Source organism: Mastigoproctus giganteus, chromosome 3 (genome assembly GCF_048544385.1).
Source record: "Mastigoproctus giganteus isolate SK-2022 chromosome 3, ASM4854438v1, whole genome shotgun sequence".
Classification (NCBI taxonomy): domain Eukaryota; kingdom Metazoa; phylum Arthropoda; class Arachnida; order Uropygi; family Thelyphonidae; genus Mastigoproctus; species Mastigoproctus giganteus.
In genome coordinates this window covers 235,147,785-235,162,779 of record NC_143577.1, presented here as the reverse complement: position 1 = coordinate 235,162,779, position 14,995 = coordinate 235,147,785, and the positions used below count along the sequence as shown (strand labels likewise).

The following is a 14,995-nucleotide window of genomic DNA, read 5'->3' as shown; positions in this document are numbered from 1 at the left end:
ACCAGAACCAATTCCCAATCCAGATGTACTCTTGAATTTTTCTATAGCAAATAAATCTTTATTGAATGTATCATAGCCTGTAAATAACAATGAAAAGGTACATTATTTCCACCACAGCAGGAAGCCAGCCATGCGGGTTATTTGATCAGTTTCTTCCCATCTGTACTATAAAACTTATGAAGGTTCTTGATATTGATCAGCATTTTCTTGAGATTGATATGGCTTACAAGAGACAAATTATCAAAAAAAAATCAGAGAATTTAAACAAATAATAATATTTATATTCATAATATTTCCTCTGTTTTCATGAAATATATATGTAATATAAACTATATGTATTTGTTATACTTAAGTTTGCTGGAGTACTACAAATTGAAGTTGCCGTATAAATCTTTTAGTACATAGCTTGTGTTATTTATGTTATTGCTCCTTTCTTTATGCATTGTGTTTGCTGTTCTTGGATAAATGATTTTTAATCAAGAGAAAGTAATCTAAATAATAGCCCTTTCTTCTATTTCTGGTTGCTCCTTCCTATTAACTCTTTGAGCTGTTCATGGCTGATGTATAATGCCACTATAACTGGTTTAAAATTAAATGAATATTTATTATCTGAAAATTATATACTGTAGCATGAAAAAATATATATTTTTTAATTAATTCCTAGATAGGGTAACAGTTTTTTAATGATGTATTTATTTTGACACACTCCCAAGTTTCAAATGGAAAGTAATTGATATCTTTTTATATATTAATACCCTTGGAACAAACGTTAAACTTTTAGTTATAGATATGTAATTATTTTTTATATATACAAAAATAGAAAACTGCAAAAAACTTAAATTTCATAATTAAAACAGCTTAAAAATAGGAGAAATTGTAGGCAGGTTCTATAGTGGGAATAATAAGCATTTTATATCATTTGTTTCCAAATATGGAGTTGGCAAAATTTACATAAAATAATGTATATTTAAAAAATTAATCTCCTTAACAAACAAACAAATGCTATTACTGAATTATTCATCCAAATATTCTTCAATTTTTTTTTCTTTCAGTTTTCCAAATTTTTTTCAATTTATTATTATTATTTTTGACCAAATTTAAGCTTCCTGGGATGAAATTAAGCCAGATTTTTATTTATGTTTCTTGTAAAAAAAAAAACAAAAAAACTTTTAAATGCTTTTAAAAATTGAAAATATAATTGATATAAATAAAAATGTAGAAAAAATCAATAGACTGAGATAATTATATAGGAAGCATTCAAAAAATGGTAGAGGTAAGGGGAATACCATTCTGTATTTAGAAAGGCAATTAAACTATATTATGATAAAAGAATGACAGATTTAATGGTCTGATTTAATGGAAAATTTTTAAACATTGGACCATTTAAGTCAGTTATATTATTCAATTAATATATTATTATATATTATTATTCATATTATATTATTATATTATATTATCATATTATATTCATATTATATAATATTATATATTATTAAATGAATAATATTATTATTCAATACAGGTACTGAACCTGTAGATAATAATTTTTAATGTTTATAATTCCATCGATATTTATGTAATTGTATCATATTCGCAATTTTTCATTTGAAACAGCAAATTTTATTTAATGAGAGTTTAAGTTAGCATTTTCTAGTATTTAAGCCAGTGACTTCCATTGGCATTTTACAAATAGTTTTAGTTGCTATTTAACAAGACAGTCTTATTTAGTTGTACTAACAAATGTAAATTATGCTTGTTGTTTTCCAGAGAAATTTAATAAGTTTTTCATAATTCAATAGGCTTTTCAATAAATAATATTTCAAAATGAAATATTATTTAATAAATAATAATAATAAATACAACATTGTGAACAGTTCTGAATGATATATTTAAACCTTCACTCTGCTTTCTTTGTATAGTTGAAATCCTTTATGAGTGTACAATTGATAGAAATTGTTCCCTTGGGCAGATCTGCCAGAATTTCAGATGTTTGGGTAAGTTAAAATCATATAATTATGCTATATTTTTAAAGCTTATAAAACAATATATTATAAATGATAAGTTAATTTTGTTAATTTTATTCACTTCTTTTAATAGAAAAGAAAAGAAACTGTGCAAATTAAAGTGTAACTTATAGTGTAGCAGGTGAAGTTATTTGTAGCAGGCATATAGAAAGTTATTTTATTTTAAAAAGGCACCTGTAAATTTGATTTGTATATTTAAACACATTCAGATGTTTCTCAAGAATTTTTGTTTTCATTCAGTGGATGGGGAGAAGTGCATGGCTTGGAAAGAGAAACACAATTAAAAGGAATCTCTTGGGTTAAAAATTTTGAAAAGAAAGAACTGTTACTAACCATTGAGGCAATTATAAGCATTTAAAGGGGGGTGGTAATGCACCCCACACACTTTTTAGATTGTTGTTTATTTTACATAATACAAGTTTATGAAAACAGTTGGTTGAATAAGAAAAATTCATCCATACATTTCTAATTTTTATTTTACCACAAAAAAATTTATGTGAGAAATAATCATTTGCAGCAGCATGATAAGCTTCTAAAGATTGGATACTGCAAAATATTCTCTAAAACTGATTTTTCTGAAACCTCTATATTTATAACCAGAGTATGTCTACCTGATCAGATATTGCAGATCACTTAAGTGTTTTTAAGCATGCAAAGGATTGCACTGCTATCCATACTGAAACAAAGTGATGACTCAGAAGTTATAATTGATGTTAAAAAGGTGTAGAGTTGGTACATAAGTGAAAGTATTTGTAATTTTGCCTACGCATAATAGAGGGCAGTTTATAGAAGCCATGTCCATAATCTTAAATTTGAGAGACTTCAAAAATTATAAGGGGAATATTTCTCAGCATGGTAGTCTACACAATTTTGAAGAAGAGCTCTTTGTAGTAGTGATGGGATGCACTTGATAAAAGAGAGTGCATGAATATATCAGATGTTGTGGAGTCAGTTTTAGTTGATCAAGGTGTAACTTTTAGCTGTAAAGGTGCCTTTATGAGCTATAAATAGGGACAGAAGTACATTAGTTATAACTGGTTGCATCCAAGAGAACTAGAATGGGATTAAACTTAAGTCAGATAATGTAATTGATGAAGATAAAATAACATAAGTTAAGTGCATGGAATAGCAGCAATTTCATTGAGATTGTGGTTATTGCTATTATTGTTAGTTTTGTTAGTTTTACAGCACATCAGCATTGTAGACCATATTGTGTCAGTGTATTGTCTGTAGAAGTTTGTGTTCACTGGAAAATTTATGTGTTGCGATGGCTGAAAAATCCAGAATAACTCGGAGGGAAACCTCTACCTTCACCTGAAACTGCCTAACTATGTGCACCTGTGGTTAAGAGGCCTTTTAAAATTCCCCCAATCTGACAGGATTCAAACCCATACGCTCCAAACAAGTGATAATTGGTGACGCTACTATACTATCACAGAGGGGAGGAGGGAATCTGGTTATTTCTATGGCTGTGAATCGCAGTGGCAGTGTAGATACATTAAAGATAAGTGGCTGGAAAGTGGATAATAGCAAAGAAACAGTTAATGAAAAATGTGATAGGAGGACTGGGAAACAAAATGGGCTTAAAATGACAGCTGGGTATAATTGGGTAGGTCACTCATGGGTATGAATAACAGAATCCTTTGCATATATTTATATTTGACTGATTACTGCTCTTTACATCAGCATGTTGGGTTGCCACAAGGAGAAACAGTATTCTTTGCCACATTTTTACTAAGGATGTAATCAAAATAGATTAGCAGAGATATACAGTAACTACTGTCAAAAATAAAGGGAAGCAATTTAACCTATAAGTAGGTTAAATTGCTTCCTTTTAAGGAATTTGGTGATTTTGTGCTATTCATCTTTCTTCCCTATTATCGGACTGTTCTTCGCAATTAATAGAGGAAAAAGCATGTGAAATTTCACACATTGCTTCATTCAAGGCAGTAAATCCAGCATATTTGAAGCAGTTGGAAATCACTTTTTCATCAACTTCATCCCATGCTGAAACACATAATTACATTGCCTGTAGGATGCCGATTTCACATTGATTTTTGCTTTAAAGACAGCACAATTTTGTTTAATAGCATTCTTTGGTAGTTTTTCTTAACTACCGACAATATGACAGCTGAAGAACTGATGTCATATTTGTTGGTAAGTCAACAGTGATTGCATGTAGGTCATTTACTTGACAATGAGGGGTGCAGTTAACCACAAACAGCAAAATTTTTCTATTCTTCTCACGCATCCTGTGATCCACTCTTCATAGATTTGTGATGTCATCCATCCCTTTTGGTTTGCTTGATACAGAGTCAGTAATGTCTTCAAACCTTTAAAGCATTGAGGCTTGTGGGCTTTCCCAGTGAATAAAAGAGGAAGCTTCATTGTGCCAGACATGTTTGCTGCCAGAAGAATGGTAATCTGTTGTTTGGCCTTTTTCCACCACTACATTTCTCACCTTTATATGCAAGTGTTTTCTAGTAGAAATTTTAAAAAAAGAGTCCAGTTTCGTCAGCATTGAAGATGTCATTGTGGTCGTATGTCAGCAAAACATTTTTTAAACGATTTTCCTCCTATTCCTTTGTAGCATCAATGTCCATGGCTGCACATTTGCCACACACTTTTTTGAATGATAAGTCTTAAATTTCTGGAACCATCCATCTGAACTTTTAAATTCTTCAATATCCACAAATGCTTTTAAAAGATTACCATCTATGGGAACGTTTTTTGCACCCATCATCATTAGCCATTCCAAAAGTACCTTTTCAAAGTCCAGATAATTCGCCCTTCATGCTCAAATCATACCTGGTGCAGCAGATTTCTGTAAACTTTCAATCTTTTTTCGATCTTTCAGAATAATGAACAGGGTAATCTTTGGAATGCCGAACTGTTTTGCAATGTCAGTCTTAGAATGCACACCATTATCTACAGCTTGCAAAATCATAATTTTATCTGTGATTGGCAAAGCTATCCACTTTCTTGGAGCCATACCAATAAACATAAACTAATGAACTAATGAAACTCTAACTAATGAAATTAACTTCCAGTTGATGTTCATTTCATTATCGTACTGTGAGAAAAGATCATGGGAAATCTTAACAAATGATTTCTCATGGTCAGGCTGCAAGCCTATCAATTACTTCAATATATTTGAAATGTTCTATCATTTTTAAATGTGAATATTGTAATAAAAAAGTAAAAATTCAGATTAAGAGGTAGAAACTTATGGTCATTATAGAGAAATCCTTTTATTTTTAATGTCATTATACTGAAAGTAAAATAACATTAGGTTATTTCACTTTCAGTATAATGTTAGGTTAATGAGAAATTGGCCGGGACCAACCATATAGGATGTTATAAACGTTGGGATGTTAAAAAGAGGGTCGCTATAAAGAGCTTCGACTACTGCATTTTAATGCTTTGCATTTGAATGATGAGATGTGTATTATTGATAAGAAATATTCAGTCATTTCAAATAACAAATGTCCATTCACCATGTTGTTTACGGCGCCTCTGTAGCCAGGTGGGCAAGAGCAGCAGTGCATAGCACACACTTCTTGATTAGACCAGAGTTCGAGCCCATGACCACCAAATACGGAGGATGAGAAAAGGTCAGAGAATGACCACTGCATATCCCAGAGCAATATGGCCTTAGTTGCTAATGCTCCAAATAGCAAACAAACTCTTTCAATGTTGTTTAAACTTTGCATTTGGGTATCATTTCATTTTTGTTCTAATGGCTAACACCATCTTTTATCAGCAAAATATGCTAACCACATATGCAAAAAAATTTATGCTCAGCTATAAACTATGTGATCAAATATTTATAATGAAAATGTGTTTAGATCTTTTTAAGATACTGAATAATTACTAAAAGAAATGGCAAATTTTTTGCATCAGTATTTGCAGGTAAATATACATTTTCAGTTGACGGTACTGCTGGTCAAGACAGCAGCAGCAGCAATTTAAACAATTTTGCATATATAATGAAAAGAGACTGAAGGAAAGATTTTCTTGTCTAAACATGAACAAAACATGAAGAATTAGTATTAAATGATGCAAGGAAGCAAGATTATGCAGCATCAGCCAAACAAATAAAATAAAATAAAAACTTCCCACCTCATTTGTCCATCACCTCTTGTAATTTTTCTAACCCTTCCTTAAATTTATTCAAACTATCCACCACCACAACACCAGATGGAAGTCTGTTCCAACAATCAGTTACTCCTCTTGCTGAAAACAAATTTTCACAAGTCTGTCCTGTAGCCATCCTTTTTCAATTTAAGTCTGTCTCCTTATGTGTGTTGTCTGAGAAAGAGTAAGGATGCCATCAGCATTTAGTGTACCCCATCTGTTTAAAGCCTTAAATACTTTGTTGAGGTCTTCCTGTTAATTGCCTAGTTTCCAACTGCTGCAATTTGCAGAACTGAAGTCTTTTATAGTAGGAATACCCTTTTTTCTCCTTGGCTAACTTTATTGTTTTTTTCTGCATATTTTCCAACAATATCACATCTTTCTTAAAATGAGGCTTCCAGATCCATATGCTGTGCTCAAGGTGCAGCCTGACCATTTTCTTATACAATAATCACCTCATTTTTTCCCTGCTGGCAAAATTTCTGTATATTGACAGAATCCTCACAAGTTGCCCTAGCAGCTTGTCTACACTGCTCAGAGAACTTTGTATAAGACTGTACCATTAATAGTATTTGGCCAGTTATATCAAAACAATGTAATAATACAAGTTCACCAAATTGTTATCTATTATAATGAGAGCAATCCTAAAGATTGGTGATATATTAGTTTTACTTCTATGGCAGATCTCATGATTAATGATATGCTGACAGAGCATATGAATAGAAATAGAATTGCATGGGAACAGAACATTGGTTTAAAAAAAAATAATCATGACTAACTAATCTAATAAGCTACTGTGAGGTTGTCGCAGAAGAACTGGATGCAAAGAATAATTTTATCATAGTCTATTTAGAATTAAGTAAGGCTTTTGATACAGTGATAGTAATTAACGATGGAAACAGGCTACTGTCTGACCTTGTGGGACTTGAGAGCTTATGTAAATTCAAAGAAAGGTTGGATAAATACCTGGAAGAAAATAGGTGACAGGGAATGTATGTAGCAATATTTTTTTAACTTCATAAAACTTCTTATATATTTTTGCCCATTCTAACACTAATAACTTGTTATTGATTACTTGTTCCTAAATATTGGTGATATGTAAGTTTAACTTCTATGGCAGATCCCACGATTAATAATATACTGACAGAGCATATGAACAGGAATAGAATTATATGGGAACAGAGCATGGATATGTTAAAAATGTTCATTATAAAAGTATTTTTGTTTATTTTATGTGGACTTTGTTTACTTTCTTTAGTGGGTTGCCGTTCAGATGCCAATTGTCCTTATGATAAAACCTGTATCAATGGCCAGTGTCACGACGTCTGCCAGTTAAGTGGAGCTTGTGGAAGAAATGCCCTCTGTACTCCCCTTAATCATCGTCCCCACTGTAGTTGTCCCACAGGTTACACTGGTGATCCAAGAGGAATCTGTGAAATAAGTAAATAGTTTATATTATGTTTACTTTTAATAGTTTATAAAATAGATATGCACTTTTCTTTGATCAATTTGCAATAATCAAAATGTCAATGCTGTTATATGAGAATTCAATAAAGAATGGATTAAATGTCACTCACTTTGTGCTCTACTGATATATTCTATTACATTCACAAAAAGAGTTCCCCAAAGAAAAAAATTAATTCATTTATTTTTGAATTCTCATATACTTGAATTATCACACAGCAAATATAATGACAAACAGTCTTATCTTATATACCATGGTAATCTGAAATTAAAATTATTGTAATTTTTTTCCTTTATGTAGTTCCTGATCCTTCCTGTAGACGAGACTCTGATTGTGCAGTTGGTCAGATCTGTTCCAAGTCTGAATGCATTGGTAAGTGAGTTCTTCCTAATTTCCTAACATAAAATAGTCTGATTCATAAGCTAAATGTTAGATATTCAGCAGTAGTTTCCAAAATTAAAAAGAAAAGAAACTTGCCTTACTAAAGCAGTATACTACTCTGGCATATTTGCTGATCAAAACATCATAAGGAATGGTGGGAACAACTTTTTCATAGTCTATTTAGAATTGACTGGATATAATATTTATATCAAGTGATTATTTCTGTCACCTACCCATCCAGATTAAAATGAATAATTTAAAATATTACCAAGTAAAAAAATAATGTGATTTTATACTTTCAAGTTTCCTAAAAAAGAACAGTTTCAACTTAGTATAAAAGTTTAAAATTTTTATAAATGTTATATCAATTTTTCTCTTTATAGATGGATGCCGTTCTAGCAGCAACTGTCCATTTGATAAAATCTGCCTGAATCGTATCTGTCGTAACCCGTGCAGTGTGGGTAGTATCTGTGGTATCAATACACAGTGCTATCCTGCTGATCATCAGGCTGTATGCTCATGTATTCCAGGATACACTGGTGAACCATCAAGGCAATGTGTTAAAAGTATGTAGCTATACTTACTACATGTTACATTCATAAGAAAGTTTTTTCCTATGTTGTATTCTTTTACTATCAGTTGCATAAAATCAGCCTTTTTACTTTAAATTTTTATGCTTTAAGGCTTTTTGAAAATAAACTTGAAATTATATTAAACAGTGGAACCTCATAAATGTGGCAAGTTTTGAGACTTAACCCTTTGCTAGATTTTGTGAAAATTCTGAATTTTTTGTCTAATACTCTTTCCTCAAATAGTACAGTGGGGTTGGGAGAATGTAGAGCCACTAATGTAGAAAGATTATGCAATGTTTCAGTAGAAGTAATGCAACATTGCCACTATAGCAGAGGTTCCCAAACTTTTATACCCTTTCAGAACAAAAACCTGGTGTGCCACCCCCAGGGGAGGTGCATCCTACACTTTAGGCACCTCTGCAGTATGGTAATTATAATATTTCTTTCTCCCTGTTATTTAGGATAACTTTTCTAAGCATCCCATTTATTGGGCACTCTTATGCTAAAAAAAAAGAAAGAAAAAGAAAACACTTTCATAGTGGCATTTGCTATGACTAATACAAAGAATTTTATTAATAATAATTAATACAACTGATTTTGCATTAGCTTCCCAAAGCAGTATTTCCTGAAGTTAATCAAATGCTATGATATGAATGAACAGTTCACCAATAATCAAACTTCCCCATGATGTATATTTCATTGCTATTGTTATTGAAACTGTGCTTCATGTAAACTTTAACCTCCAATAGTTTCATTTTGCTTTTTTGCTTTTTCTTTTTTTTTTTTTTTGATGTAATGCTCATGAAATTTTTCCAGGGTTGGTTAGGTTAGGTTCACAATTGAGAAATGAATGCACAAGATAGTTAAGAAATTTCCAGTACTGCATTCTTAAAAAAAAAAAAAACGCTTTTCAAGTTTTTATGATGTACAGTTTGGGTGACAGTAGCTATTAGTATAATTTTCAAGAGCCAGTCTGGGATTTAGAGATATTTATTATTATTTATTTGTTTTAGTAAAGTTTCAAAAAGTTACACATTTTTGAATTATGGATTTGTAAGGTTTACTGTATTTTGATTTTTTTTTTTTCTTTAAATACTTCAAAATTCACTTAAAATCTAGCCTATTTCTTAAGAGCTCTGCAGCTAAAATTAAGTCATAAAAATAGTCATTCTCTTAATGAAACTATAATCATTCTTTTATTCTGGCTGAAGAAATGAAAATATTTTGTGAAAATATAAAATATAAATATACATTTATATATATAATATAAATATAAAATATACATTTGTAGTATGTTTAGAGAATATTTGTTGCTTATTTTGATCATCTTTTGGAATTACCAAAAGCTGATCAAACTTCTAACTACAAGTGATGCTTATATAATGCTTCCTCTAAATGCTGTTTGCTGTGATGCTCATTTTACTTATATGCCAAATTCTACTTGATACTCAGAAAGTTTTTTAAATAGCATTGGGACAGTACAGCACACAATACAGCAGCAGCAGCAGTTAGTTTTGGTATTCAGTTTATTACGAATGTGTTTTTTTATCACCAACTTAGTTTGTCAAAAACTTATTTTCTATATAAACTATGACTGTTTAAACTATTCAAAATGAGTTATGATTGTACAGGCAACTCTATAGATGACGAGTAAAAACAGTGTGAATTAAATAAACCAGTTACATACATTTAGAGACTATCTAAAAATAAATTATTTTACAGTGTGTATACTGGTGGAAAGTTATATTAACAAATCAAACTTATTTACATTAAATATTATGGAAAAATTGGTGTCGTGTAATCTGTTCCACTTTAACACAGTTTTTTTTTTTTTTTTTTTGTAACCAATTAAGAACTAAGCTAGAGTTTCCTGCTATTAGATATCCATTATTAATTTCATTCAATAGAAAAGAAGTATTTTAGTTGTAATTCACTAATTACTGTTTCAAATGATAAATTATGGCTTTGTTTTTGTCATTAATGTCCAATGTTTTTATATTTCAGTACAGTATGAATGCGAAGTCAATGAACATTGTGGAAAGAACTTTGTATGTGTTGATCATGCTTGCAGAGGTAAATTTTTATTCTTAATTTTAGGCTTAAATATAAAACAACCAAAACTGAATTTTACTTCATATTATTAAACATATAAAATTGAATCTGGAATGAATTTGGAATTTGCATTAAGCATAAAATTAAAAACATATTTACTCAAATAAGATATGTTTCTAAAATTATTATTATTCTAGTTAAAAAAAAAAAAAAAAAAAAAAAAAAACACAAATTGCTTTAGTTTTAAGTTTCCAAAAACATATTCCATCATAGAAGTATAAATATATTTATAGAACTTTTATTAAGGTTGACTTAATAAACCCTTAATAAATTGTAACAACAATTATAAAACCAAAATCATAAAAACCATTGATTTAATTAAATTATAGCATATAAAATTTAATATTAACTTGAATCTTCCAGAAAAGTAATTGATAACTTAATATCAGCATTTTAAAACTGATTAATGATAAGTATATTTTTGTAAGGAGCCATTTCTTAACAAAAGTAAAATTAATTGGCAGTGTTAGAAAAATAATTCTTCCATATAGGCACCTTCTTATAATCTGCTTATTCTTATTCCCTCACTAGATGCACTTATCTAGTTTACTTTCACGTTTATATACACTACAGGAAATAAAAACTATTTCTTGCTTCATGTCATTAAGAATTATTTTCCACAATACATTTTGTCCTCTCGTGAAAATATTTTTCAATGAATTGAAAAATTATAATATATATTTTTCGTATGTAGAATTATGCACTGACGGTTTTGATTATGAACTGAAACTGTGTACAATTTTTCTACCTTTAGATATTAATGAATGTTTGCAAGGCCGTGGTCCTTGTGCACCTGGAGCTTTCTGCACTAACTTACCAGGGGGTTATAAATGCTATTGTCCTGAAGGGTTAGAAGGTGATCCTTATCATACTGGATGTAAGTATAGAATATTAATCTTTGTTTTTTAAACTAAGTATAAAGAATGCATCTGTTTATTCACACAAATTCATATTAAGAGAATATTAAAAAATATATTGCAGTCATTCAAAGTTGATAAAGGTGCTTTTGAATAACATAGTGTTTGGTTTTCTGAGAAGAAATAAGGCTCTCTTATAAATAACATGCCATTTTTAGTGCCTTCATAACAGTATAATGGATATATTAAATTTAACTTAAGAAACACTTGAACCACAAAATAAATACAGCAAATTAATTAACATTGTTAATAGGGTTGTGGGTAAGGCAAAGTGCTATTCTGCTCCCATATAGAGATTGTTAGGGATGAACCTAACCATCCCTATATCAAAACAAAAATGAATAAATAAAATAAGCACAAAAATAAGATTAAAAATAAAAAAAGAGAAAAAACTAAGCAATACTCACCCTCAGAGCAGTGAACATACAACTTTATTTTTGTAATGCTTATTCGTGAACTTTCCTTACTATAAAAATCAAATAAATTACATGCATTTATAATGAATAATATAAATAATTCCATAAATTACATGCATTTATAATGAATCTATACAAAATAAGTATTCAAAGTATTAAGTAAATTCAGAATAAGTATATTTATTAAAGTATTTGGTAAAGACTGCTCAAATATATTTAAATATTTTTAGGCCGCCAGAAAATAACAGGTTGCACTCGTGATGAAGATTGCAAAGATCATGAGGCATGTTACAGACAGACAAGAGAATGTTATGGTAATATATGATTAATTTTATATTCTTTATTAATGTAGTTACATTAACATTATATTATTTTGCTGTCTCTCTCTCTCAAATACAAGTTTCTATAGAATATGAAGTAAATTATTTCATTATTAGCCTTTTTCTTTTTAATTTGTGAAGAAATTTAAACAAATATTTATAACTTGCATTTTAAAGCCTTTTACAACTAAGCAGACTTATCATTCACCAGTTTGGATCCCATCAATAATATAAGGAATTTATTGAGCTTTTTTTCTTTTTTTTTTTAAATTCAGGCTGAATAGCTAGTTTCAAACAAAGGCATGGAGTTTCCCTTGGAATTTTCCATAGATTGATTTCATCATGCATCCAAATAGTATAGCATGTAAGAATTTTTTGGAAAATCCTTCGGGCTACAATTCTAGGAGATAATCAGTTGAAAAAATTTAAAGTTTTAATCATTAATAATAATAAGAACCAATTTGTTTAAGTTGAAACCAAATACTGTATTCACAGTAAGCAACATTTCTTAAACAACCACAAATATTCTTTTGGTCTGTTATTCTTGTAGTCTACTTTGTGTTAGCATTAGCATTAGTAGAGGCATTTGATGCAAAAAAGCAAGCTTATGCAGCATCAGCCAAAAAAAAAATAAATGAATAATAAATAATAAAAAAAATAAATAAATAAAAAATAACCACTTCCACTTCACCCCTCTGTTCGTTCGAAATACCTGTCCAGCTGAGCCTTAAACTTATTTAGACTATCAACTTCCACGACAAGGGATGGAAGTCTATTCCACCAACCAACCACCCGCTGGCTAAAGGCAAATTTCCTCACGTCTATCCTACATCTGTCTTTTCTCAATACTCAGTGTTGATATTCAGTGAAAAAGTAATCCACTCTGATCCAGTATTTGACTATGCCACTATTCCAAGCCCATCCTAGAGATAGTACTATTGTATCTGTGAATGTTGAGCTTTCAAATGACTTTACCTGGATTTTTATTCTGAATCCATATTCCGAGAGTACATGTTGGTTTGAGAGTACAGCTTTCATCATGCAAACAGGATGCCAACTTTATGGTCTAAATTAGTGTTTTGAGAGTTCGGGTTGGCCCCAGTTTTTCATCCCATAAACAGGGAAAACAACAGATATCCATAAACTGTAGTGGAGTCCCCTGAGATGTCCACCCCAACACTGATACGAGCTATGATGTATCTGGTTGCATAGACAAATCATCAGAAGCAGTACCAGGTGCTTATGCCAATATGCATACCAGGTGCAAAAAGTAATGATACCATAGAGAAATTAAAATCTTTTAGGGATTCTTACTAGTAATATTAAAGAAAGACAATCTGAGATCTTACTGTATAGTAATTAGGTAATCCAGAGAAAAAAAAGACAATGTGGGGCTTCCATGTGATGGTCTCAACAATTTTAACAGGCATGATAGGAGGGAATATATGGCCCAAGTCTGTTGGTCAACTCCAGTCTGGAGCCCTGTGCAAGGCTCTATTTAAGTATGTGCACTTGAGCATGAGGAAACCATGCTAAGAAAATTCTACCAAACATGGAAAAACCATGTTTGGTAGAATCTTCTCAGAATGACATGCACTTATTGACAAAAGTGACTCTTTCTCTACAGATGAGATACACGTAAACAGAAGAAGTGCAAGAATATTTGCTAATGCTATTATTATTATAGGAAAGTTAATAATAATAGCAACATTCACATATATTGGATGCAGAATTTGAATATGATAAATACAGTGTATCAGGTAAGACATAAACATAACAGAAGGGAAGGAGGCATTATAATATTTTAATTGTGGAGCATATAAATTCAAGAAGTGTATAACCAATAGATGAGAACTAGCCACTGGGGTTTCTCATAGACATTTCTCCAGTGACATTGGCTAAAGCTGCCACTTGGAGATATAAAATTAATGGAGCTGATATTCAGTTCCATGTGAGCCAAGTACATTGAATTTCAGCTATGCCTGTTCATACCATGACAACCAAATCCTCTTTTTGTACCTTTGTGCTGGGTATTAGTAACCCTGCGTATATCCTCTGTATGCAAAGTCTTAAAAATATTATGCCTACCAATATGTTGGAGGTGACCACCCAGATGTAAATCTCCTTAAACAGGGGTCATGGTGTGGAGTTCACAAAGAGGGATGACCAACACCCTGTGACACCAGACAGTATTAAGTGGTAGATGACTTTTATCCACCATTTTGATTAGTGGAGGCTTGAAATGATGAAACCCATGCTGACATGGGTTTCATCATTTCAATGCTTGATCTTCAGAGTTAAGATCTGGCATCTCCCCATCTCTTCTGTTATGCAGTGTGCATTATGTTATTGTGATCTATACTGCATGCTCAGGTCAGAAAAAACAGTATCTCTGTGTGATCTCTTGCTTAAAATCTCTTCACCTCATTCTATCAAATTCATTTGTTGTCTTATCATTCACCAACTCTGCAAATCATTCAGAACATTTTGATTTTCTTTGAAACTGGTCTTTTTGAAATCTGACTTTCCTAAGAGTAAAGTAATTTTCTTTGATGATTTTAAAGTTCATGACATTGACCGGCATGTTTTCTAGCTGCATTGACCTAGCGAGCAGACAAGCTGAGGCTTTCACTATTACTAACGATTTCATA

At 30.9% G+C, this 14,995-nt stretch overlaps 1 protein-coding gene across 3 annotated transcripts in view; it reads left to right on the top strand.

The window, feature by feature from the left end:
- LOC150088897 (uncharacterized) overlaps positions 1–14,995 on the top strand; it is a 599,507-nt gene that overhangs the window by 515,876 nt on the left and 68,636 nt on the right. For all 3 annotated transcript variants that reach the window (XM_090369705.1, XM_090369706.1, XM_090369707.1), the window contains 7 exons: positions 1,920–1,994; positions 7,420–7,602; positions 7,927–7,998; positions 8,391–8,573; positions 10,584–10,652; positions 11,446–11,568; positions 12,255–12,338. In XM_090369705.1, the coding sequence (XP_090225831.1) occupies positions 1,920–1,994; positions 7,420–7,602; positions 7,927–7,998; positions 8,391–8,573; positions 10,584–10,652; positions 11,446–11,568; positions 12,255–12,338 (789 nt within the window). The remainder of the gene's footprint in view (positions 1–1,919; positions 1,995–7,419; positions 7,603–7,926; positions 7,999–8,390; positions 8,574–10,583; positions 10,653–11,445; positions 11,569–12,254; positions 12,339–14,995) is intronic.